Source organism: Salmo salar, unplaced genomic scaffold (genome assembly GCF_905237065.1).
Source record: "Salmo salar unplaced genomic scaffold, Ssal_v3.1, whole genome shotgun sequence".
Classification (NCBI taxonomy): Eukaryota; Metazoa; Chordata; class Actinopteri; order Salmoniformes; family Salmonidae; genus Salmo; species Salmo salar.
In genome coordinates, this window is record NW_025547998.1 from 51684 (window position 1) to 79265 (window position 27582).

Consider the following 27582-nt stretch of genomic DNA (forward strand, 5'->3'; position numbering starts at 1 on the left):
CTAGGAAAAACTCCCTAGAAAGGCCAAAACCTAGGAAGAAACCTAGAGAGGAACCAGGCTATGAGGGGTGGCCAGTCCTCTTCTGACTGTGCCGGGTGGAGATTATAACAGAACATGGCCAAGATGTTCAAACGTTCATAGAAGACCAGCAGGGTCAGATAATAATAATCACAGTGGTTGTAGCGGGTGCAACAGGTCAGCACCTCAAGAGTAAATGTCAGTTGGCTTTTCATAGCCGATCATTGAGAGTATCTCTACCACTCCTACTGTCTCTAGAGAGTTGAAAACAGCAGGTCTGGGACAGGTAGCACGTCCGGTGAACAGGTCAGGGTTCCATAGCCGCAGGCAGAACAGTTGAAACTGGAGCAGCAGCCCGGCCAGGTGGACTGGGGACAGCAAGGAGTCATCATACCAGGTAGTCCTGAGGCATGGTCCTAGGGCTCAGGTCCTCCGAGAGAAAGAGAGAATTAGAGAGAGCATACTTAAATTCACACAGGACACCGGAGAAGACAGGAGAAATACTCCAGATATAACAGACTGACCCTAGCCCCCCGACGCATAAACTACTGCAGCATAAATACTGGAGGCTGAGACAGGAGACACTGGCCCTGTCCGACGATACCCCCGGGCAGTGCCAACCAGGCAGGATATAACCCCACCCACTTTGCCAAAGCACAGCCCCCACACCACTAGAGGGATATCTTCAACCACCAACTTACCATCCTGAGACAAGGCCGAGCATAGCCCACACCACTAGAGGGATATCTAATTAATCTACACTGATTTGAAGTGGATTTAACAAGTGACATCAATAACGGATCATAGCTACCACCTGGTTAGTCTGGCATGGAAAGAATGTTCCTAATGTTTTGTTCACTCCGTATACTACTACTACTACTACTACTACCATACCACAATGTAATTACAATAGTATTCACCAAACAGATTCCCTGTTATTGACACGTCCGCCTCTCAGCAGATTGGACATATGTAGGGCAGACGACCTGGCTGAAAGTCCGTCTCTCTCTGCATGTCTCTGTGAGTTGTGAAATCTCATCCTTGAAGCTGTTCTATGATGTGCCCCCCCCTACTGTAGATGAGGCTGTTCTATGATGTGTGCCCCCCCGTAGATGAGGCTGTTCCATGATGTGCCCCCCCCCCTGCTGTAGATGAGGCTGTTCTATGATGTGTGCCCCCCCCCGTAGATGAGGCTGTTCCATGATGTTGCTGTAGATGGTCACTGGTTACACTGGAACTCTTTTCAAGGCTCTTGGTTGGCAAGGTAACAGGCAATGTGTACTCTACCTGCTTTCAGAAGAGTGAATGGGGAAAAATAAGACAGGGCAGGAAAGGAGGAGTGTAGGGAGGATAGTTGCTCTGAGCTGAGTGAATAGGAAGAACAAGATGGGAGAGGAGGGGGAGGCTAGTTGAGAACAAGTCCTTTATTTAACCAGGTGGGCCAGTTGAGAACCAGTCCTTTATTTAACCAGGTAGGCTAGTAGAGAACAAGTCCTTTATTTAACCAGGTAGGCCAGTTGAGAACAAGTCCTTTATTTAACCAGGTAGGCCAGTTGAGAACAAGTTCTCATTTACAACTGCGACCTGGCCAAGATAAAGCAAAGTAGTTCGACACAAACAACAACACAGAGTTACACATGGAATAAACAATAAACAAGCCAATAACACAATAAACAAGTCAATAACACAGTAGAAAAAAAAGTCTATATACAGTGTGTGCAACTGGCGTGAGGAGGCAAGGCAATAAATAGGCCATAGGAGCGAAGTAATTACAATTTAGCAGATTAATACTGGAGTAATAAATGAGCAGATGATGATGAGCAAGTAGAAATACTGGTGTCCAAAAGAGCAGAAAAGTAAATAAAAACAATATGGGGATGAGGTAGGTAGATTGGGTGGGCTATTTACAGATGGGCTATGTACAGCTGCAGCGATCGGTTAGCAGCTCAGATATGGGACTGATGTTTAAAGTTGGTGAGGGAAATAAAAGTCTCCTTGAAGATTTCTACTGTGTTTAAAAAAAAATATATATATATATATATATATATATACCATTTTTTTCAACGTATTTATTGTTTTATCCTTTAGTGTGTGTGTTTTACTGTATTTATACTTGGGATATCACTTTTCAAAGGTAAAAGTTCAAGGATTGCAGGAGGACGTATTTAAGACAGATGTGTCAATATATTTTCAACCAATAAATGCTAACACAGGTGAACTAGGGTAGACTATTTAAATATAATTGACGTTGTTGTAGTATTTTACCGCGCTTGGTGACGACACACGTTCAGTTGACGTGCCTCCTCTCCGACGTGGGCACGCAAGGGGCATTGGCACGTGTCTTTCTCGGCGGCGCGCATCACCAAAAACAAGCCAAGGCCGTGCACGCGGTTTGGTCTAGACTGCAGACCTCCTGCTATTGGCCCTCAATCACAGTTCAGACCGGCCCCCCGTAATCGATTGGTTGTTGGGGGGGGTTGCTCAGTTTTTTTTAATTGGTCCTTATTCATTAAAGAGGAGGGCAATAGTATTTCCTTAACAAGTTCGAATGTAATGATTTAGGACAGTAACTATCATCATCACCACAATAAACCACTCAACACATCCAATGGCAAACAATCCGATTTACTGAAACTTGAATATAGTGAAGAATCGTGCGTGCTGTCGTCATATGATCCTCACCAGAGCTAAACCTCGCCGAGGAGACAACAACAACAACATGAAATCCATTCATTATTTGGAGCAAACTGCAGTAGTGACGGGATAGTCTGCAGACCAGCTGACGTCGTCGGTGACCCAGCTACATGGGAGTTGGCATCACCCAGAGAAACCAAGCCCGCTCATTAAAGCCGAGAAGCTTTTTATTTAGGACTTTAAACGTGTTGTTCTCACGGTGTACCATCTGAATAGCAGGAACCATCCTAGACAAGGCTACCGTACATCTAGAACTTCCTCAGCCTGCTGGGTTATTATTTGTGAGTGGAATGAGTCACTTGAGGCTCGATCTGAATCTGGAATCATTTGCGCAGACTGAGAGAAAAAAGATCCAACCCGACGGTGTAGAAGCCTATGAATAGACTGTACAGATAAATAGTTTGTTTGTACCCTAAACCCGCATGCTGCTGTTGTTCAGCGGCAGCCGTAGTCGTTTTGCCAGATCAAGATACAGACAGACTACAGCTTTATCATTGAGTTCCCTGCCTGCACAGGTCGGGTTCTGCTGGACCGGATGGAAATATGAGTCAGATGCATTAAGGGTGACGTCTCTGTCTTGGGACCGTGACAGTCCGTGCACGGACTAAGACCAGTGTTCCGAACATGACATCAGCCTTCAGCGTGGAGATCATTTCCTCCCTCTCCTCCATTCAAAGGGGAATACTTATTTTTTGCGTAAGTATATGTGATCTATAATAATTTGCTTCAATCAATTCAATGATCAGCCTAATTCTATTTTACATTTTAGTCATTTAGCAGACGCTCTTATCCAGAGCGACTTACAGTAGTGAATGCATACATTTCATACATTTTTTTTCGTACTGGTCCCCCGTGGGAATCGAACCCACAACCCTGGCGTTGCAAACACCATGCTCTACCAACTGAGCCATACAGACCACATTTTCAGCCATGGAGAGTTTACAAACTTGGACATCATGTCCATGGGCTATAAGTATGGTTATAACCCAGTATAATCTGATAGTTTGCAGTGATTTGTTTCACCTCCCCACTAGTGGCACATTTTGCAGACAGGATTTACCCTTAGTGTTTTACCCAAAAGGATCAGAATTATCTGTTTCCTTTTATGCAAACCCATTGTCTCACCGGGCAGCCTGGTCTCATAGACAAGACGTAACATAGTAAACGTAAATCCGGGACACTGAAATTAGTATGATATATTACGTTTGGTATGGTTATATAAGACAGAAGTTTACTGAAGGAAAAAAACGAAAAGAGGGTGGTTGGTGGGGGTGGATAAGTGGGCGTATAATGCATGGTCTAGCAACCCAATGGTTGTGTGTTCTGATCTCGGACAACTTTATAATTTGAGCAACTTTGCAACTACTTATTACTTTTTAGCTAGTTTGCAACTACTTAGTGTTAGGGGAAGGGTTAGCTAACATGCTAACATTAACCTTTTAGCCAACCTTAACCCTTTGACCTAAATCCTAACCTTAGCCCCTAGCCTAGCTAACATTAGCCACCTAGCTAACGTTAGCAACAACAAATAGGGATTAGTAACATATCGTACGTTTAGCAAATCTGCAACATATCATATGAATTGTAATTAGTAACATACCCTATGAAATGGATGATGGATATCCACAAATTAATAAATACCATAGAAAACATACTAAATGGAGTGTTATAGATTTATGTACAGAATAATAAGAAATGCTCTGAGACCAGGTTGCACTGGGCCGTGGGTCCAGCGGACCTGCTCTGAGACCAGGTTGCACTGGGCCGTGGCTTCCGCGGACCTGCTCTGAGACCAGGTTGTACTGGGCCGTGGCTTCCGCGGACCTGCTCTGAGACCAGGTTGTACTGGGCCGTGGCTCCAGCGGACCTGCTCTGAGACCAGGTTGCACTGGGCCGTGGCTCCAGAGGACCTGCTCTGAGACCAGGTTGCACTGGGCCGTGGCTCCAGCGGACCTGCTCTGAGACCAGGTTGCACTGGGCCGTGACTCCCGCGGACCTGCTCTCAAAACCAGGCCACTGGTACTTTTCAGCTTTCATTTACATACCGATGGCTAACTGTAAACATCTACTCACAAAGCAACTGTTTTGATATTAAATATTAAATAGGTTGTAACTCTTCACTGTCAACAACTAGTGTAACAGTCAAACAGCAGCATCGCTGTCTTTTCATATGTCCCGTTGATTCTTCCGACTATAAGGTTTTACAATGACATTTCAGTCATTTAGCAGACGCTCTTATCCAGAACAACTTACAGTAGTGAATGTATACATTTTCATACTTTCTCATACTGGTCCCCCGTGGGAATTGAACCCACAACCCTGGCATTGCAAGCACCATACTCTACCAAGTGGGCCTCAACTTTTAACTCTACAAGGTTTGGAACCTGCTGGTTTTCTGTTCTACCTGATAACGAATGCAACCCAGCTGGTGTCCCAGGTCTAAATCAGTCCCTGATTAGATGGGAACAATGCAGTGGAACTGGCTTTTGAGGACCAGTGTTGAGTTTGAGGGGACTATAAAATAAATTGTATATGATCTGATCTCGTGATCCAGCTGAATGATTATCTGATGGTCAATGTGGGCTAACTGTCCAATGATGTGAACCTCCACTGCTTGGCTAATGCAATGACTTAGCACAGCAGAGAGCATTACAATACGCAGGATACAAACACGTGACATCATCAGGATGAGACGCTCAACACTTCTTCCCTCCTATAGGCTCATTGATGTTTTTCTCTGTTGCCATAACCATAAACCAGACCTTGGATTGTTATTGCAATAGTAATGTTATTAATTTTACGACAAACACTGTCTAGATGCTTTCCCACCTGGATCCTAATAATATGAATCAGCGGTCGTTGAAAAGCATAACTGCCGTGAATGGATCGTGGTCTGTCTGTCTGGTCCCTTCAGTGACGCAGTGACAGAAAGCATCATCAACAATGTCGAGATAAAGACAGACATGGGGAGACACAGAGAGAGACAGACGGACACATGGAGAGAGAGACGGACAGAGAGAGAGAGAGAGAGAGACAGACAAAGAGAGAGAGAGACAAAGACAGACAGACACAGAGAAAGAGAGAGACATACAGGGCCAGACAGAGAGAGACAGACAGACAGACATGGAGAGAGACAAAGACAGACAGACACAGAGAAAGAGAGAGACAGACAGAGCCAGACAGAGAGAGACAGACAGACAGACATGGAGAGAGACAAAGACAGACAGACACAGAGAAAGAGACAGACAAAGAGCCAGACAGATGTAATGTCTATATTGTAATGTCTATATTGTCCATAACGTGTCCATAACGTGTCCATATTGACCATAACGTGTCCATATTGACCATAACGTGTCCATAACGTGTCCATATTGTCCATAACATGTCCATATTGACTATAACGTGTCCATATTGTCCATAACGTGTCCATATTGTCCATAACGTGTCCATATTGACCATAACGTGTCCATATTGACCATAAATACCAGGTTCCCATGGTATTTCAGCTGTCAGACAGCCTCCAGGTCTCCCATGGTATTTCAGCTGTCAGACAGCCTCCAGGTTCCCATGGTATTTCAGCTGTCAGACAGCCTCCAGGTTCCCATGGTATTTCAGCTGTCAGACAGCCTCCAGGTTCCCATGGTATTTCAGCTGTCAGACAGCCTCCAGGTTCCCATGGTATTTCAGCTGTCAGACAGCCTCCAGGTCTCCCATGGTATTTCAGCTGTCAGACAGCCTCCAGGTTCCCATGGTATTTCAGCTGTCAGACAGCCTCCAGGTTCCCATGGTATTTCAGCTGTCAGACAGCCTCCAGGTTCCCATGGTATTTCAGCTGTCAGACAGCCTCCAGGTCTCCCATGGTATTTCAGCTGTCAGACAGCCTCCAGGTTCCCATGGTATTTCAGCTGTCAGACAGCCTCCAGGTTCCCATGGTATTTCAGCTGTCAGACAGCCTCCAGGTTCCCATGGTATTTCAGCTGTCAGACAGCCTCCAGGTCTCCCATGGTATTTCAGCTGTCAGACAGCCTCCAGGTTCCCATGGTATTTCAGCTGTCAGACAGCCTCCAGGTTCCCATGGTATTTCAGCTGTCAGACAGCCTCCAGGTTCCCATGGTATTTCAGCTGTCAGACAGCCTCCAGGTCTCCCATGGTATTTCAGCTGTCAGACAGCCTCCAGGTCTCCCATGGTATTTCAGCTGTCAGACAGCCTCCAGGTTCCCATGGTATTTCAGCTGTCAGACAGCCTCCAGGTTCCCATGGTATTTCAGCTGTCAGACAGCCTCCAGGTCTCCCATGGTATTTCAGCTGTCAGACAGCCTCCAGGTTCCCATGGTATTTCAGCTGTCAGACAGCCTCCAGGTTCCCATGGTATTTCAGCTGTCAGACAGCCTCCAGGTCTCCCATGGTATTTCAGCTGTCAGACAGCCTCCAGGTTCCCATGGTATTTCAGCTGTCAGACAGCCTCCAGGTTCCCATGGTATTTCAGCTGTCAGACAGCCTCCAGGTCTCCCATGGTATTTCAGCTGTCAGACAGCCTCCAGGTTCCCATGGTATTTCAGCTGTCAGACAGCCTCCAGGTCTCCCATGGTATTTCAGCTGTCAGACAGCCTCCAGGTTCCCATGGTATTTCAGCTGTCAGACAGCCTCCAGGTTCCCATGGTATTTCAGCTGTCAGACAGCCTCCAGGTTCCCCATGGTATTTCAGCTGTCAGACAGCCTCCAGGTTCCCATGGTATTTCAGCTGTCAGACAGCCTCCAGGTCTCCCATGGTATTTCAGCTGTCAGACAGCCTCCAGGTCTCCCATGGTATTTCAGCTGTCAGACAGCCTCCAGGTTCCCATGGTATTTCAGCTGTCAGACAGCCTCCAGGTTCCCATGGTATTTCAGCTGTCAGACAGCCTCCAGGTCTCCCATGGTATTTCAGCTGTCAGACAGCCTCCAGGTCTCCCATGGTATTTCAGCTGTCAGACAGCCTCCAGGTTCCCATGGTATTTCAGCTGTCAGACAGCCTCCAGGTTCCCATGGTATTTCAGCTGTCAGACAGCCTCCAGGTTCCCATGGTATTTCAGCTGTCAGACAGCCTCCAGGTTCCCATGGTATTTCAGCTGTCAGACAGCCTCCAGGTTCCCATGGTATTTCAGCTGTCAGACAGCCTCCAGGTCTCCCATGGTATTTCAGCTGTCAGACAGCCTCCAGGTTCCCATGGTATTTCAGCTGTCAGACAGCCTCCAGGTTCCCATGGTATTTCAGCTGTCAGACAGCCTCCAGGTCTCCCATGGTATTTCAGCTGTCAGACAGCCTCCAGGTTCCCATGGTATTTCAGCTGTCAGACAGCCTCCAGGTTCCCATGGTATTTCAGCTGTCAGACAGCCTCCAGGTTCCCATGGTATTTCAGCTGTCAGACAGCCTCCAGGTTCCCATGGTATTTCAGCTGTCAGACAGCCTCCAGGTCTCCCATGGTATTTCAGCTGTCAGACAGCCTCCAGGTCTCCCATGGTATTTCAGCTGTCAGACAGCCTCCAGGTTCCCATGGTATTTCAGCTGTCAGACAGCCTCCAGGTCTCCCATGGTATTTCAGCTGTCAGACAGCCTCCAGGTTCCCATGGTATTTCAGCTGTCAGACAGCCTCCAGGTTCCCATGGTATTTCAGCTGTCAGACAGCCTCCAGGTTCCCATGGTATTTCAGCTGTCAGACAGCCTCCAGGTTCCCATGGTATTTCAGCTGTCAGACAGCCTCCAGGTTCCCATGGTATTTCAGCTGTCAGACAGCCTCCAGGTTCCCATGGTATTTCAGCTGTCAGACAGCCTCCAGGTCTCCCATGGTATTTCAGCTGTCAGACAGCCTCCAGGTTCCCATGGTATTTCAGCTGTCAGACAGCCTCCAGGTTCCCATGGTATTTCAGCTGTCAGACAGCCTCCAGGTTCCCATGGTATTTCAGCTGTCAGACAGCCTCCAGGTTCCCATGGTATTTCAGCTGTCAGACAGCCTCCAGGTTCCCATGGTATTTCAGCTGTCAGACAGCCTGCTGAAAGGAAAGTAAATACACTAATCTCTCCAGATACACATGTTGATGTAACTCTGGCTGCAGATTCACTTCTCCCTTGACACAAATAAAGCTTGTCTGCTAGGCTACCCCCCCCACACTGCTACACTGCTACTACTACACTGCTACTACTACACTGCTGCTACTACACTGCTGCTACTACACTGCTACTACTACACTGCTGCTACTACACTGCTACTACACTGCTACTACTACACTGCTACTACTACACTGCTGCTACTACACTGCTGCTACTACACTGCTACTACTCTACTGCTACTACTACACTGCTGCTACTACACTGCTACTACTACACTGCTACTACTACACTGCTACTACTACACTGCTGCTACTACACTGCTACTACTACACTGCTACTGCTACACTGCTACTACTACACTGCTGCTACTACACTGCTGCTACTACACTGCTACTACACTGCTACTACTACACTGCTACTGCTACACTGCTACTACTACACTGCTACTACTACACTGCTACTGCTACACTGCTACACTGCTACTGCTACACTGCTACTACTACACTGCTACTACTACACTACTACTGCTACACTGCTACTACTACACTGCTACTACTACACTGCTACTACACTGCTACACTGCTACTACTACACTGCTACTGCTACACTGCTACTACTACACTGCTACTACTACACTGCTACTGCTACACTGCTACTACTACACTGCTACTACTACACTGCTACTAGTACACTGCTACTACTACACTGCTACTACTACACTGCTACTGCTACACTGCTACTACTACACTGCTACTACACTGCTACACTGCTACTACTACACTGCTACTGCTACACTGCTACTACTACACTGCTACTAGTACACTGCTACTACTACACTGCTACTGCTACACTGCTACTACTACACTGCTACTACTACACTGCTACTAGTACACTGCTACTACTACACTGCTACTACTACACTGCTACTAGTACACTGCTACTGCTACACTGCTACTACTACACTGCTACTAGTACACTGCTACTACTACACTGCTACTACTACACTGCTACTAGTACACTGCTACTGCTACACTGCTACTACTACACTGCTACTACACTGCTACACTGCTACTGCTACACTGCTACTACTACACTGCTACTGCTACACTGCTACTGCTACACTGCTACTGCTACACTGCTACTGCTACACTGCTACTACTACACTGCTGCTACTACACTGCTACTACTACACTGCTACTACTACACTGCTACTACTACACTGCTACTACTACACTGCTACTGCTACACTGCTACTACTATACTGCAACTACTACACTGCTACTACTACACTGCTACTAGTACACTGCTACTGCTACACTGCTACTACTATACTGCAACTACTACACTGCTACTACACTGCTACTGCTACACTGCTACTACACTGCTACTGCTACACTGCTACTACTACACTGCTACTACTACACTGCTACTGCTACAATGCTACTACTACACTGCTACTACTACACTACTACTGCTACACTGCAACTACTACACTGCTACTACTACACTGCTACTACACTGCTACTGCTACACTGCTACTACTACACTGCTACTACTACACTACTACTGCTACACTGCAACTACTACACTGCTACTACTACACTGCTACTACACTGCTACTACTACACTGCTACTACTACACTGCTGCTACTACACTGCTACTACTACACTGCTACTGCTACACTGCTACTGCTACACTGCTACTGCTACACTGCTACTACTACACTGCTACTACACTGCTACTGCTACACTGCTACTACTACACTGCTACTGCTACACTGCTACTACTACACTGCTACTACACTGCTACTAGTACACTGCTACTGCTACACTGCTACTGCTACACTGCTACTGCTACACTGCTACTACACTGCTACTACTACACTGCTACTACTACACTGCTACTGCTACACTGCTACTACACTGCTACTACTACACCGCTACTACTACACCTGCTACTGCTACACTGCTACTACTACACTGCTACTACTATACTGCTACTACTATACCGCTACTACTACACTGCTACTACTACACTGCTGCTACTACACTGCTACTACTATACTGCTACTACTACACTGCTACTACTACACTGCTGCTACTACACTGCTACTACTACACTGCTACTAGTACACTGCTACTGCTACACTGCTACTACTACACTGCTACTACTACACTGCTACTAGTACACTGCTACTGCTACACTGCTACTACTACACTGCTACTACTACACTGCTACTACTACACTGCTACTGCTACACTGCTACTACACTGCTACTACTACACTGCTACTACTACACTGCTGCTACTACACTGCTACTACTACACTGCTACTACTACACTGCTACTACTACACTGCTGCTACTACACTGCTACTACTACACTGCTACTGCTACACTGCTACTACTACACTGCTGCTACTACACTGCTGCTACTACACTGCTACTACACTGCTACTACTACACTGCTACTGCTACACTGCTACTACTACACTGCTACTGCTACACTGCTACTGCTACACTGCTACTGCTACACTGCTACTACTACACTGCTACTACTACACTACTACTGCTACACTGCTACTACTACACTGCTACTACTACACTGCTACTACACTGCTACACTGCTACTACTACACTGCTACTGCTACACTGCTACTACTACACTGCTACTACTACACTGCTACTACACTGCTACACTGCTACTACTACACTGCTACTGCTACACTGCTACTACTACACTGCTACTAGTACACTGCTACTACTACACTGCTACTGCTACACTGCTACTACTACACTGCTACTACTACACTGCTACTAGTACACTGCTACTACTACACTGCTACTACTACACTGCTACTAGTACACTGCTACTGCTACACTGCTACTACTACACTGCTACTAGTACACTGCTACTACTACACTGCTACTACTACACTGCTACTAGTACACTGCTACTGCTACACTGCTACTACTACACTGCTACTACACTGCTACACTGCTACTGCTACACTGCTACTACTACACTGCTACTGCTACACTGCTACTGCTACACTGCTACTGCTACACTGCTACTACTACACTGCTGCTACTACACTGCTACTACTACACTGCTACTGCTACACTGCTACTACTATACTGCAACTACTACACTGCTACTAGTACACTGCTACTGCTACACTGCTACTGCTACACTGCTACTGCTACACTGCTACTGCTACACTGCTACTACTACACTGCTGCTACTACACTGCTACTACTACACTGCTACTGCTACACTGCTACTACTATACTGCAACTACTACACTGCTACTACTACACTGCTACTAGTACACTGCTACTGCTACACTGCTACTACTATACTGCAACTACTACACTGCTGCTACTACACTGCTACTACTACACTGCTACTGCTACACTGCTACTACTATACTGCAACTACTACACTGCTACTACTACACTGCTACTAGTACACTGCTACTGCTACACTGCTACTACTATACTGCAACTACTACACTGCTACTACACTGCTACTGCTACACTGCTACTACACTGCTACTGCTACACTGCTACTACTACACTGCTACTACTACACTGCTACTGCTACAATGCTACTACTACACTGCTACTACTACACTACTACTGCTACACTGCAACTACTACACTGCTACTACTACACTGCTACTACACCGCTACTGCTACACTGCTACTACTACACTGCTACTACTACACTACTACTGCTACACTGCAACTACTACACTGCTACTACTACACTGCTACTACACTGCTACTACTACACTGCTACTACTACACTGCTGCTACTACACTGCTACTACTACACTGCTACTGCTACACTGCTACTACTACACTGCTACTACTACACTGCTACTACTACACTGCTACTGCTACACTGCTACTGCTACACTGCTACTACTACACTGCTACTACACTGCTACTGCTACACTGCTACTACTACACTGCTACTGCTACACTGCTACTACTACACTGCTACTACACTGCTACTAGTACACTGCTACTGCTACACTGCTACTGCTACACTGCTACTGCTACACTGCTACTACACTGCTACTACTACACTGCTACTACTACACTGCTACTGCTACACTGCTACTACACTGCTACTACTACACTGCTACTACTACACTGCTACTGCTACACTGCTACTACTACACTGCTACTACTATACTGCTACTACTATACTGCTACTACTACACTGCTACTACTACACTGCTGCTACTACACTGCTACTACTATACTGCTACTACTACACTGCTACTACTACACTGCTGCTACTACACTGCTACTACTACACTGCTACTAGTACACTGCTACTGCTACACTGCTACTACTACACTGCTACTACTACACTGCTACTAGTACACTGCTACTACTACACTGCTACTACTACACTGCTACTACTACACTGCTACTGCTACACTGCTACTACACTGCTACTACTACACTGCTACTACTACACTGCTACTACTACACTGCTACTAGTACACTGCTACTGCTACACTGCTACTACTACACTGCTACTGCTACACTGCTACTACTACACTGCTACTACTACACTGCTACTACTACACTGCTACTACACTGCTACTACACTGCTACTACTACACTGCTACTGCTACACTGCTACTGCTACACTGCTACTACTACACTGCTACCACTACACTGCTACTACTACACTGCTACTACTACACTGCTACTACTACACTGCAACTACTACACTGCTACTACTACACTGCTACTACTGTACTGCTACTACTACACTGCTACTACTACACTGCTACTACTACACTGCTACTGCTACACTGCTACTACTACACTGCTACTGCTACACTGCTACTACTACACTGCTACTGCTACACTGCTACTGCTACACTGCTACTACTACACTGCTACTACTACACTGCTACTGCTACACTGCTACTACTACACTGCTACTGCTACACTGCTACTACTACACTGCTACTACTACACTGCTACTACTACACTGCTACTGCTACACTGCTACTACTACACTGCTACTACTACACTGCTACTGCTACACTGCTACTGCTACACTGCTACTGCTACACTGCTACTACTACACTGCTACTACTACACTGCTACTGCTACACTGCTACTACTACACTGCTACTACTACACTGCTACTGCTACACTGCTACTACTACACTGCAACTACTACACTGCTACTACACTGTTATTACTATACTGCTGTCTTAGAGAGACTTGTTTGCGTCTGCTTCTGTGGGGGAAAAGTAGTGTCTTAAAGCATTGAACACCAGATTAGCCAGACATGTAGCTAGCTAGCTAGTATTTGTAAACAGGCATATAACACCGGATCTGGAAGTTCAAATTTCGTCGCCTGCTCGAGTCAAAAAGAGTGCCTGGGTCCCTCTTGCTTGGTTGTCTACTCTGTCTCCCCCTAGTGGTTATACACTACACAAGGCTCCTGTTGCTTGGTTAGCTACTCTGTCTCCCCCTAGTGGTTATACACTACACAAGGCTCCTGTTGCTTGGTTGTCTACTCTGTCTCCCCCTAGTGGATATCCACTACACAAGGCTCCTGTTGCTTGGTTGTCTACTCTGTCTCCCCCTAGTGGTTATACACTACACAAGGCTCCTGTTGCTTGGTTGTCTACTCTGTCTCCCCCTAGTGGTTATACACTACACAAGGCTCCTGTTGCTTGGTTGTCTACTCTGTCTCCCCCTAGTGGATATCCACTACACAAGGCCTCTCTTGCTTGGTTAGCTACTCTGTCTCCCCCTAGTGGTTATACACTACACAAGGCCTCTCTTGCTTGGTTGTCTACTCTGTCTCCCCCTAGTGGATATACACTACACAAGGCTCCTGTTGCTTGGTTAGCTACTCTGTCTCCCCCTAGTGGATATACACTACACAAGGCTCCTGTTGCTTGGTTAGCTACTCTGTCTCCCCCTAGTGGATATCCACTACACAAGGCTCCTGTTGCTTGGTTGTCTACTCTGTCTCCCCCTAGTGGTTATACACTACACAAGGCCTCTCTTGCTTGGTTGTCTACTCTGTCTCCCCCTAGTGGATATCCACTACACAAGGCCCCTCTTGCTTGGTTGTCTACTCTGTCTCCCCCTAGTGGATATACACTACACAAGGCTCCTGTTGCTTGGTTGTCTACTCTGTCTCCCCCTAGTGGTTATACACTACACAAGGCTCCTGTTGCTTGGTTAGCTACTCTGTCTCCCCCTAGTGGATATCCACTACACAAGGCCTCTCTTGCTTGGTTGTCTACTCTGTCTCCCCCTAGTGGATATCCACTACACAAGGCCTCTCTTGCTTGGTTGTCTACTCTGTCTCCCCCTAGTGGATATCCACTACACAAGGCCTCTCTTGCTTGGTTGTCTACTCTGTCTCCCCCTAGTGGATATCCACTACACAAGGCCTCTCTTGCTTGGTTGTCTACTCTGTCTCCCCCTAGTGGTTATACACTACACAAGGCCTCTCTTGCTTGGTTGTCTACTCTGTCTCCCCCTAGTGGATATCCACTACACAAGGCCCCTCTTGCTTGGTTAGCTACTCTGTCTCCCCCTAGTGGATGTCCACTACACAAGGCGGTGTACGCTGCTACTCTGTCTCCCCCTAGTGGATATCCACTACACAAGGCTCCTCTTGCTTAGTTATCTACTCTGTCTCCCCCTAGTGGATATCCACTACACAAGGCCTCTCTTGCTTGGTTGTCTACTCTGTCTCCCCCTAGTGGTTATACACTACACAAGGCTCCTGTTGCTTGGTTAGCTACTCTGTCTCCCCCTAGTGGATATACACTACACAAGGCCTCTCTTGCTTGGTTAGCTACTCTGTCTCCCCCTAGTGGTTATACACTACACAAGGCCTCTCTTGCTTGGTTGTCTACTCTGTCTCCCCCTAGTGGTTATACACTACACAAGGCCTCTCTTGCTTGGTTGTCTACTCTGTCTCCCCCTAGTGGTTATACACTACACAAGGCTCCTGTTGCTTGGTTAGCTACTCTGTCTCCCCCTAGTGGATATACACTACACAAGGCTCCTCTTGCTTGGTTAGCTACTCTGTCTCCCCCTAGTGGATGTCCACTACACAAGGCGGTGTACGCTGCTACTCTGGCTCCCCCTAGTGGATATCCACTACACAAGGCTCCTCTTGCTTGGTTGTCTACTCTGTCTCCCCCTAGTGGATGTCCACTACACAAGGCGGTGATGTGGACATAAGTGTACGCTGCCACAAAAAAACAGACTCTACCCGTGTCTTCCTGATTGGCTGCTGGTCAGTCTGTTTGTCTTCCTGATTACCTAGTGGTCAGTCTGTTTGTCTTCCTGATTGGCTGCTGGTCAGTCTGTCTTCCTGATTGGCTGCTGGTCAGTCTGTCTTCCTGATTAGCTAGTGGTCAGTCTGTCTTCCTGATTACCTAGTGGTCAGTCTGTTTGTCCTTCTCATTGGCTGCTGGTCAGTCTGTTTGTCTTCCTGATTGGCTGCTGGTCAGTCTGCTCCCTCCACAGTGCCCTGACCTTGTGTTGAAAACGGCATCCTATTCCCTATGTAATGCACTTGTTTTGACCCGAGCCCTGTAGCCCAGGTGAAGAGTAGTGTTCTACACAGGGAATAGGATGCCGTTTGAGACATAGCCAAGTAGTGCATCCATTCTCTGAGACTTCCCCTCTCTGTTCCTAGGTGCAGTGTAGCCTTTTCAACTGTGTCAAAGGGTGCAAACAAAACTTGGAAGGACTTTACATTACATCACGGGATAAAGAGGTAATAACATGGACTTCTACGTTATAGCATAGGATTAAGAGGTAATAGCATGGACTTTACATTACAGCGGGATTAAGAGGTAATAACATGGACTTTACATTACAGCGGGATAAAGAGGTAATAACATGGACTTTACATTACAGCAGGATTAAGAGGTAATAACATGGACTTTACATTACAGTGGGACTAAGAGGTAGTAACATGGACTTTACATTACAGTGGGATAAAGAGGTAATAACATGGACTTCTACGTTATAGCATAGGATTAAGAGGTAATAACATGGACTTTACATTACAGTGGGACTAAGAGGTAATAACATGGACTTTACATTACAGCGGGATTAAGAGGTAATAACATGGACTTTACATTACAGTGGGACTAAGAGGTAATAACATGGACTTTACATTACAGCGGGATTAAGAGGTAATAACATGGACTTTACATTACAGTGGGACTAAGAGGTAGTAACATGGACTTTACATTACAGTGGGACTAAGAGGTAGTAACATGGACTTTACATTACAGCGGGATTAAGAGGTAGTAACATGGACTTTACATTACAGTGGGACTAAGAGGTAGTAACATGGACTTTACATTACAGTGGGATAAAGAGGTAATAACATGGACTTTTACGTTATAGCATAGGATTAAGAGGTAATAACATGGACTTTATATTACAGCACAGGATAAATAGGTAATAACATGGACATTACATTACAGCAGAATAAAGAGGTAATAACATGGACTTTACATTACAGCACTGATAAAGAGGTAATAACATGGACTTTACATTACAGCGGGATTAAGAGGTAATAACATGGACTTTACATTACAGCGGGACTAAGAGGTAATAACATGGACTTTACATTACAGCGGGATAAAGAGGTAATAACATGGACTTTACATTACAGCAGGATTAAGAGGTAATAACATGGACTTTACATTACAGTGGGACTAAGAGGTAGTAACATGGACTTTACATTACAGTGGGATAAAGAGGTAATAACATGGACTTCTACGTTATAGCATAGGATTAAGAGGTAATAACATGGACTTTACATTACAGTGGGACTAAGAGGTAATAACATGGACTTTACATTACAGCGGGATTAAGAGGTAATAACATGGACTTTACATTACAGTGGGACTAAGAGGTAATAACATGGACTTTACATTACAGCGGGATTAAGAGGTAATAACATGGACTTTACATTACAGTGGGACTAAGAGGTAGTAACATGGACTTTACATTACAGTGGGACTAAGAGGTAGTAACATGGACTTTACATTACAGCGGGATTAAGAGGTAGTAACATGGACTTTACATTACAGTGGGACTAAGAGGTAGTAACATGGACTTTACATTACAGTGGGATAAAGAGGTAATAACATGGACTTTTACGTTATAGCATAGGATTAAGAGGTAATAACATGGACTTTATATTACAGCACAGGATAAATAGGTAATAACATGGACATTACATTACAGCAGAATAAAGAGGTAATAACATGGACTTTACATTACAGCACTGATAAAGAGGTAATAACATGGACTTTATATTACAGCGGGATAAAGAGGTAATAACATGGACTTTATATTACAGCACAGGATAAATAGGTAATAACATGGACATTACATTACAGCAGAATAAAGAGGTAATAACATGGACTTTATATTACAGCACAGGATAAATAGGTAATAACATGGACATTACATTACAGTGGGACTAAGAGGTAATAACATGGACTTTACATTACAGTGGGACTAAGAGGTAGTAACATGGACTTTGCATTACAGCGGGATAAAGAGGTAATAACATGGACTTTGCATTACAGCAGGATAAAGAGGTAATAACATGGACTTTGCATTACAGCGGGATTAAGAGGTAATAACATGGACTTCTTTGAGGAAAAGATCATGATCATTAGAAAGCAAATGACGGACTCCTCTTTCAATCTGCGTATTCCTCCAAAGCTCTGTTGTCCTGAGTCTGCACAACACTGCCAGGACCTAGGATCAAGGGAGACACTAAAGTGCTTTAGTACTATATGTCTTGAAACAATGATACAAATAATCATGGCCTCTAAACCTTCAAGCTGCATACTGGACCCTATTCCAACTAAACTACTGAAAGAGCTGCTTCCTGTGCTTGGCCCTCCTATGTTGAACATAATAAACGACTCTCTATCCACCGGATGTGCACCAAGCTCACTAATAGTGGCAGTAATAAAGCCTCTCTTGAAAAAGCCGAATCTTGACCCAGAAAATATAAAAAACTATCGGCCTATATCGAATCTTCCATTCCTCTCAAAAAAAATTGAAAAAGCTGTTGCACAGCAACTCACTGCCTTCCTGAAGACAAACAATGTATACGAAATGCTTCAGTCTGGTTTTAGACCCCATCATAGCACTGAGACTGCACTTGTGAAGGTGGTAAATGACCTTTTAAAGGCAGACCGAGGCTCTGCATCTGTCCTCGTGCTCCTAGATCTTAGTGCTGCTTTTGATACCATCGATCACCACATTCTTTTGGAGAGATTGAAAACCCAAATTGGTCTACACGGACAAGTTCTGGCCTGGTTTAGATCTTATCTGTCGGAAAGATATCAGTTTGTCTCTGTGAATGGTTTGTCCTCTGACAAATCAACTGTAAATTTGAGTGTTCCTCAAGGTTCCGTTTTAGGACCACTATTGTTTTCACTATATATTTTACCTCTTGGTGATGTCATTCGAAAACATAATGTTAAATTTCACTGCTATGCGGATGACACACAGCTGTACATTTCAATGAAACATGGTGAAGCCCCCAAATTGTCCTCGCTAGAAGCCTGTGTTTCAGACATAAGGAAGTGGATGGCCGCAAACTTTCTACTTCTAAACTCAGACAAAACAGAGATGCTTGTTCTAGGTCCCAAGAAACAAAGAGATCTTCTGTTGAATCTGACAATTAATCTTGATGGTTGTACAGTCGTCTCAAATTAAACTGTGAAGGACCTCGGCGTTACTCTGGACCCTGATCTCTCTTTTGAAGAACATATCAAGACTGTTTCAAGGGCAGCTTTTTTCCATCTACGTAACATTGCAAAAATCAGAAACTTTCTGTCCACAAATGATGCAGAAAAATTAATCCATGCTTTTGTTACTTCTAGGCTGGACTACTGCAATGCTCTACTTTCCAGCTACCCGGATGAAGCACTAAATAAACTTCAGTTAGTGCTAAATACGGCTGCTAGAATCCTGACTAGAACCAAACAATTTGATCATATTACTCCAGTGCTAGCCTCCCTACATTGGCTTCCTGTTAAGGCAAGGGCTGATTTCAAGGTTTTACTGCTAACCTACAAAGCATTACATGGGCTAACCCTAACCCTAACCTATCTTTCCGATTTGGTCCTGCCGTACATACCTACACGTACGCTACGGTCACAAGACGCAGGCCTCCTTACTGTCCCTAGAATTTCTAAGCAAACAGCTGGAGGCAGGGCTTTCTCCTACAGAGCTCAATTTTTATGGAATAGTCTGCCTACCCATGTGAGAGATGCAGACTCGGTCTGAACCTTTAAGTCTTTACTGAAGACTCATCTCTTCAGTGGGTCCTATGATTAAGTGTAGTCTGGCCCAGGAGTGTGAAGGTGAACGGAAAGGCACTGGAGCAACGAACCGCCCTTGCTGTCTCTGCCTGGCCGGTTCCCCTCTCTCCACTGGGATTCTCTGCCTCTAACCCTATTACAGGGGCTGAGTCACTGGCTTATTGGTGCTCTTTCATGCTGTCCCTAGGAGGGGTGCATCACTTGAGTGGGTTGAGTTACGGACGTGGTCTTCCTGTCTGGGTTGGCGCCCCCCTTGGGTTGTGCCGTGGCGGAGATCTTTGTGGGCTATACTCGGCCTTGTCTCAGGATGGTAAGTTGGTGGTTGAAGATATCCCTCTAGTGGTGTGGGGGCTGTGCTTTGGCAAAGTGGGTGGGGTTATATACTTCCTGTTTGGCCCTGTCCGGGGTATCGTCGGATGGGGCCACAGTGTCTCCAGACCCCTCCTGTCTCAGCCTCCAGTATTTATGCTGCAGTAGTTTATGTGTCGGGGGCTAGGGTCAGTCTGTTACATCTGGAGTATTTCTCTTGTCTTATCCGGTGTCCTGTGTGAATTTAAATATGCTCTCTCTAATTCTCTCTTTCTCTCTTTTCTTTCTTTCTCTCGGAGGACCTGAGCCCTAGGACCATGCCTCAGGACTACCTGACATGATGACTACTTGCTGTCCCCAGTCCACCTGGCCATGCTGCTGCTCCAGTTTCAACTGTTCTAGCTGTGGCTATGGAACCCTGACCTGTTCACCGGACGTGCTACCTGTCCCAGACCTGCTGTTTTCAACTCTCTAGAGACAGTAGGAGCGGTAGAGATACTCTCAATGATCGGCTATGAAAAGCCAACTGACATTTTCTCTTGAGGTGCTGACTTGTTGCACCCTCGACAACTGTGATTATTATTATTTGACCCTGCTGGTCATCTATGAACATTTGAACATCTTGGCCATGTTCTGTTATAATCTCCACCTGGCACAGCCAGAACAGGACTGGCCACCCCTCAGCCTGGTTCCTCTCTAGGTTTCTTCCTAGGTTTTGGCCTTTCTAGGGAGTTTTTCCTAGCCACTGTGCTTCTACACCTGCATTGCTTGCTGTTGGGGGTTTTAGGCTGGGTTTCTGTACAGCACTTTGAGATATCAGCTGATGTAAGAAGGGCTATATAAATACATTTGATTTGATTTGACTTTACATTACAGCAGGATAAAGAGGTAATAACATGGACTTTATATTACAGCACTGATAAAGAGGTAATAACATGGACTTTATATTACAGCGGGATAAAGAGGTAATAACATGGACTTTATATTACAGCACAGGATAAATAGGTAATAACATGGACATTACATTACAGCAGAATAAAGAGGTAATAACATGGACTTTATATTACAGCACAGGATAAATAGGTAATAACATGGACATTACATTACAGTGGGACTAAGAGGTAATAACATGGACTTTACATTACAGTGGGACTAAGAGGTAGTAACATGGACTTTGCATTACAGCGGGATAAAGAGGTAATAACATGGACTTTGCATTACAGCAGGATAAAGAGGTAATAACATGGACTTTGCATTACAGCGGGATTAAGAGGTAATAACATGGACTTCTTTGAGGAAAAGATCATGATCATTAGAAAGCAAATGACGGACTCCTCTTTCAATCTGCGTATTCCTCCAAAGCTCTGTTGTCCTGAGTCTGCACAACACTGCCAGGACCTAGGATCAAGGGAGACACTAAAGTGCTTTAGTACTATATGTCTTGAAACAATGATACAAATAATCATGGCCTCTAAACCTTCAAGCTGCATACTGGACCCTATTCCAACTAAACTACTGAAAGAGCTGCTTCCTGTGCTTGGCCCTCCTATGTTGAACATAATAAACGACTCTCTATCCACCGGATGTGCACCAAGCTCACTAATAGTGGCAGTAATAAAGCCTCTCTTGAAAAAGCCGAATCTTGACCCAGAAAATATAAAAAACTATCGGCCTATATCGAATCTTCCATTCCTCTCAAAAAAATTGAAAAAGCTGTTGCACAGCAACTCACTGCCTTCCTGAAGACAAACAATGTATACGAAATGCTTCAGTCTGGTTTTAGACCCCATCATAGCACTGAGACTGCACTTGTGAAGGTGGTAAATGACCTTTTAAAGGCAGACCGAGGCTCTGCATCTGTCCTCGTGCTCCTAGATCTTAGTGCTGCTTTTGATACCATCGATCACCACATTCTTTTGGAGAGATTGAAAACCCAAATTGGTCTACACGGACAAGTTCTGGCCTGGTTTAGATCTTATCTGTCGGAAAGATATCAGTTTGTCTCTGTGAATGGTTTGTCCTCTGACAAATCAACTGTAAATTTGAGTGTTCCTCAAGGTTCCGTTTTAGGACCACTATTGTTTTCACTATATATTTTACCTCTTGGTGATGTCATTCGAAAACATAATGTTAAATTTCACTGCTATGCGGATGACACACAGCTGTACATTTCAATGAAACATGGTGAAGCCCCCAAATTGTCCTCGCTAGAAGCCTGTGTTTCAGACATAAGGAAGTGGATGGCCGCAAACTTTCTACTTCTAAACTCAGACAAAACAGAGATGCTTGTTCTAGGTCCCAAGAAACAAAGAGATCTTCTGTTGAATCTGACAATTAATCTTGATGGTTGTACAGTCGTCTCAAATTAAACTGTGAAGGACCTCGGCGTTACTCTGGACCCTGATCTCTCTTTTGAAGAACATATCAAGACTGTTTCAAGGGCAGCTTTTTTCCATCTACGTAACATTGCAAAAATCAGAAACTTTCTGTCCACAAATGATGCAGAAAAATTAATCCATGCTTTTGTTACTTCTAGGCTGGACTACTGCAATGCTCTACTTTCCAGCTACCCGGATGAAGCACTAAATAAACTTCAGTTAGTGCTAAATACGGCTGCTAGAATCCTGACTAGAACCAAACAATTTGATCATATTACTCCAGTGCTAGCCTCCCTACATTGGCTTCCTGTTAAGGCAAGGGCTGATTTCAAGGTTTTACTGCTAACCTACAAAGCATTACATGGGCTAACCCTAACCCTAACCTATCTTTCCGATTTGGTCCTGCCGTACATACCTACACGTACGCTACGGTCACAAGACGCAGGCCTCCTTACTGTCCCTAGAATTTCTAAGCAAACAGCTGGAGGCAGGGCTTTCTCCTACAGAGCTCAATTTTTATGGAATAGTCTGCCTACCCATGTGAGAGATGCAGACTCGGTCTGAACCTTTAAGTCTTTACTGAAGACTCATCTCTTCAGTGGGTCCTATGATTAAGTGTAGTCTGGCCCAGGAGTGTGAAGGTGAACGGAAAGGCACTGGAGCAACGAACCGCCCTTGCTGTCTCTGCCTGGCCGGTTCCCCTCTCTCCACTGGGATTCTCTGCCTCTAACCCTATTACAGGGGCTGAGTCACTGGCTTATTGGTGCTCTTTCATGCTGTCCCTAGGAGGGGTGCATCACTTGAGTGGGTTGAGTTACGGACGTGGTCTTCCTGTCTGGGTTGGCGCCCCCCCTTGGGTTGTGCCGTGGCGGAGATCTTTGTGGGCTATACTCGGCCTTGTCTCAGGATGGTAAGTTGGTGGTTGAAGATATCCCTCTAGTGGTGTGGGGGCTGTGCTTTGGCAAAGTGGGTGGGGTTATATACTTCCTGTTTGGCCCTGTCCGGGGGTATCGTCGGATGGGGCCACAGTGTCTCCAGACCCCTCCTGTCTCAGCCTCCAGTATTTATGCTGCAGTAGTTTATGTGTCGGGGGGCTAGGGTCAGTCTGTTACATCTGGAGTATTTCTCTTGTCTTATCCGGTGTCCTGTGTGAATTTAAATATGCTCTCTCTAATTCTCTCTTTCTCTCTTTTCTTTCTTTCTCTCGGAGGACCTGAGCCCTAGGACCATGCCTCAGGACTACCTGACATGATGACTACTTGCTGTCCCCAGTCCACCTGGCCATGCTGCTGCTCCAGTTTCAACTGTTCTAGCTGTGGCTATGGAACCCTGACCTGTTCACCGGACGTGCTACCTGTCCCAGACCTGCTGTTTTCAACTCTCTAGAGACAGTAGGAGCGGTAGAGATACTCTCAATGATCGGCTATGAAAAGCCAACTGACATTTTCTCTTGAGGTGCTGACTTGTTGCACCCTCGACAACTGTGATTATTATTATTTGACCCTGCTGGTCATCTATGAACATTTGAACATCTTGGCCATGTTCTGTTATAATCTCCACCTGGCACAGCCAGAACAGGACTGGCCACCCCTCAGCCTGGTTCCTCTCTAGGTTTCTTCCTAGGTTTTGGCCTTTCTAGGGAGTTTTTCCTAGCCACTGTGCTTCTACACCTGCATTGCTTGCTGTTTGGGGTTTTAGGCTGGGTTTCTGTACAGCACTTTGAGATATCAGCTGATGTAAGAAGGGCTATATAAATACATTTGATTTGATTTGACTTTACATTACAGCAGGATAAAGAGGTAATAACATGGACTTTATATTACAGCACTGATAAAGAGGTAATAACATGGACTTTACATTACAGCAGAATAAAGAGGTAATAACATGGACTTTACAAAACCCCATAATGAGGTTTTCAGAAATCTAGGCAAAAAAATGTCATAAAAACTATTCAGACCCTTTGCTGTGAGACTCAAAATTGAGCTCAGGTGCATCCTTGTTTCCATTGATCATCCTTGAGATGTTTCTACAACTTGGAGTCCAGCTGTGGTAAATTCAATTGATTGGACATGATTTGGAAAGGCACACACCTGTCTATACAAGGTCCCACAGTTGACAGTGCATGTCAGAGCAAAAAGCCACGAGGTAGAAATAATTGTACGTAGAGCTCTGAGACAGGATTGTGTCGGGGCACAGATCTGGAGAAGGGTACCAAAACATTTCTGCAGCATTGAAGGTCCCCAAGAACACAGTGGCCTCCATCATTTTTAAATGGAAGACGTTTGGAACCACCAAGACTCTTCCTAGAGCTGGCCGCCCGGCCAAACTGAGCAATCAGGGGAGAAGGGCCTTGGTCAGGGAGGTGACCAAGAACTGATGGTCACTCTGACAGAACTCCAGAGTTCCTCTATGGAGATGGGAGAACCTTCCAGAAGGACAACCATCTCTACAGCACTCCACCAATCAGACCTTTATGATAGAGTGACAGACGGAAGCCACTCCTCAGTAAAAGGCACATGACAGCCAGCTTGGAGTTTGCCAAAAGGCACCTAAAGACTCTCAGACGATGAGAAACAAGATTCTCTAGTCTGATGAAACCAAGATTGAACTCTTTGGCCTGAATGTCAAGCGTCACGTCTGGAGGAAACCTTTCACCATCCCTACGGTGAAGCATGGTGGTGGCAGCATCATGCTGTGGGGATGTTTTTCAGCGGCAGGGACTGGGAGAGTAGTCAGGATTGAGGGAAAGATGAACAGAGCAAAGTACAGAGAGATCCTTGATGAAAACCTGCTCCAGAGAGCTCAGGACCTCAGACTGGGGCGAAGGTTCACCTTCCAACAGGACAACGACCCTAAGCACACAGCCAAGACAACACAGGAGTGGCTTCGGGACAAGTCTCTGAATGTCCTAGAGTGGCCCAGCCAGAGCCCGGACTTGAACCCGATCTAACATCTCTGGAGAGACGTGAAAATAGCTGTGAAGTGAAGTGACGCTCCCCATCCAACCTGACAGAGCTTGAGAGGATCTGCAGAGAAGAATGCAAGATCGAATCCCCGAGCTGACAAGGTAGAAATCTGTCGTTCTGCCCCTGAACAAGGCAGTTAACCCACTGTTCCTAGGCTGTCATTGTAAAATAAGAATTTGTTCTTAACTGACTTGCCTAGTTAAATAAAGGTAAAATAAATGAAAAAATAACTCATATCCAGCACCAAACCAGTGTCAACATGTGAAAACAGCACATTTCTATGATCTGTGGTTAAAAAGAGAAGGAAGGTCCCAAAAACATCTCTGTGACATCACAGGATTAAACGTTTAAAACAGTGATTTTTCAAAAAACCTGCAACGAGTTTCAAGCCCAAAGGATGGTATTTTCTTGCTCCCAAAGAGAATCTCATAATGTTTTAACTTCTGATGATGTCATCGGGTAGAACTTTTTATCTTGATATATTTTAGTTTTTTTTATACAAAACAGCTTTTTTTCCATGACATAGACTGACCAGGTGAATCCAGGTATAAATCTATGATCACTTATTGAGGAGAGAGGTTAAAGAAGGATTTTTAAGTCTTGAGACAATTGAGACACGGATTGTGTATGTGTGCCATTGATGGTGAACAGGCAAGACAAAGTATTTATATGCCTTTGAACGGGGTATGAGAGTAGGTGCCAGGCGTACTGGTTTGAGTGTGTGAAGAACTGCAAAGCTGCTGGGTTTTTCACGCTCAACAGTTTCCCATGTGAATCAAGAATGGTCCACCACCCAAAGGACATCAAGCCAACTTGACACAACTGTGGGGAATCATTGGAGTCAACATGGGCCAGCATCCCTGTGGAACGCTTTCAACACCTTGAAGAGTCCATGCACTGACTAAATATTAGGAAGGTGTTCCTAATGATTTGTACACTCAGTGTTCATGATTGAGGGGTAGGGTGGCAAAATTCCAGTAACTTAACCCAAATTCTAGTAACTTAACCCAAATTCCTTAGTTTTCCAGACATCCTGGTTGGAAGATTACGAGGGAATAAGCAGGAAATAAGAGAGTCCACCAACCAGCATTTCTGGAAACTCTTGGAACCACATAGTAACAGCACAAGAACAATATAGTAGCGGCAACCTCTCTATTCAAACTGCTGACCCTCAGGGCTAGCAACCAATCTAACCTCTGACCTCTAGGCTACGTCTGGCCACCCCCTAAGTCATCAGATCAGGGTTCCAACTGATCACTAATCATTCCTTCTCTGATCAATTAACTTGATGTATTTTGATGCAGCACACGAACCCTTTTTCTCGTCCTCCTCCCCAGGCGTAGTTTTCTCATGGTTGCCGTGTGGAGCCTAACAGCCACACACCCACTCCTCAACAACGACGGCTTTTGCTTGCATCTTCCAGTGCTGCTTCTGTCAGAAAGTTCAGCAGAGCTGCTCCTCGTCCGTCGCTAGCCCGGACGCCGCAGCCCCCGACACAGTAGCCAATCGCAGCCCAGAGCGCCGCCCATGTGACATGGTGAAGATGACCAAGTCGAAGACGTTCCAGGCCTACCTGCCCTCGTGCCATCGCACCTACAGCTGTATACACTGTCGGGCACACCTGGCCAATCACGACGAACTCATCTCTAAGGTAGGCACAGACAAACACACAGTCTTGTACAGCTAACCTTGTGGGGACACACAATTCAGTCCCATTCAAAAAAATCCTATTTTCTCTAACCCCCAA

General features: G+C 45.4%; 1 protein-coding gene across 1 annotated transcript in view; it reads left to right on the forward strand.

Moving 5' to 3' along the window:
- The first annotated feature begins 2539 nt into the window (after positions 1-2539).
- LOC123732573 (protein yippee-like 1) overlaps positions 2540-27582 on the forward strand; it is a 43974-nt gene continuing 18931 nt past the window's right edge. The window contains exons 1-2 of the mRNA XM_045711837.1: positions 2540-3408; positions 27173-27486. Coding sequence (XP_045567793.1) covers positions 27370-27486 — 117 coding nt within the window. The 5' untranslated portion in view covers positions 2540-3408; positions 27173-27369. The remainder of the gene's footprint in view (positions 3409-27172; positions 27487-27582) is intronic.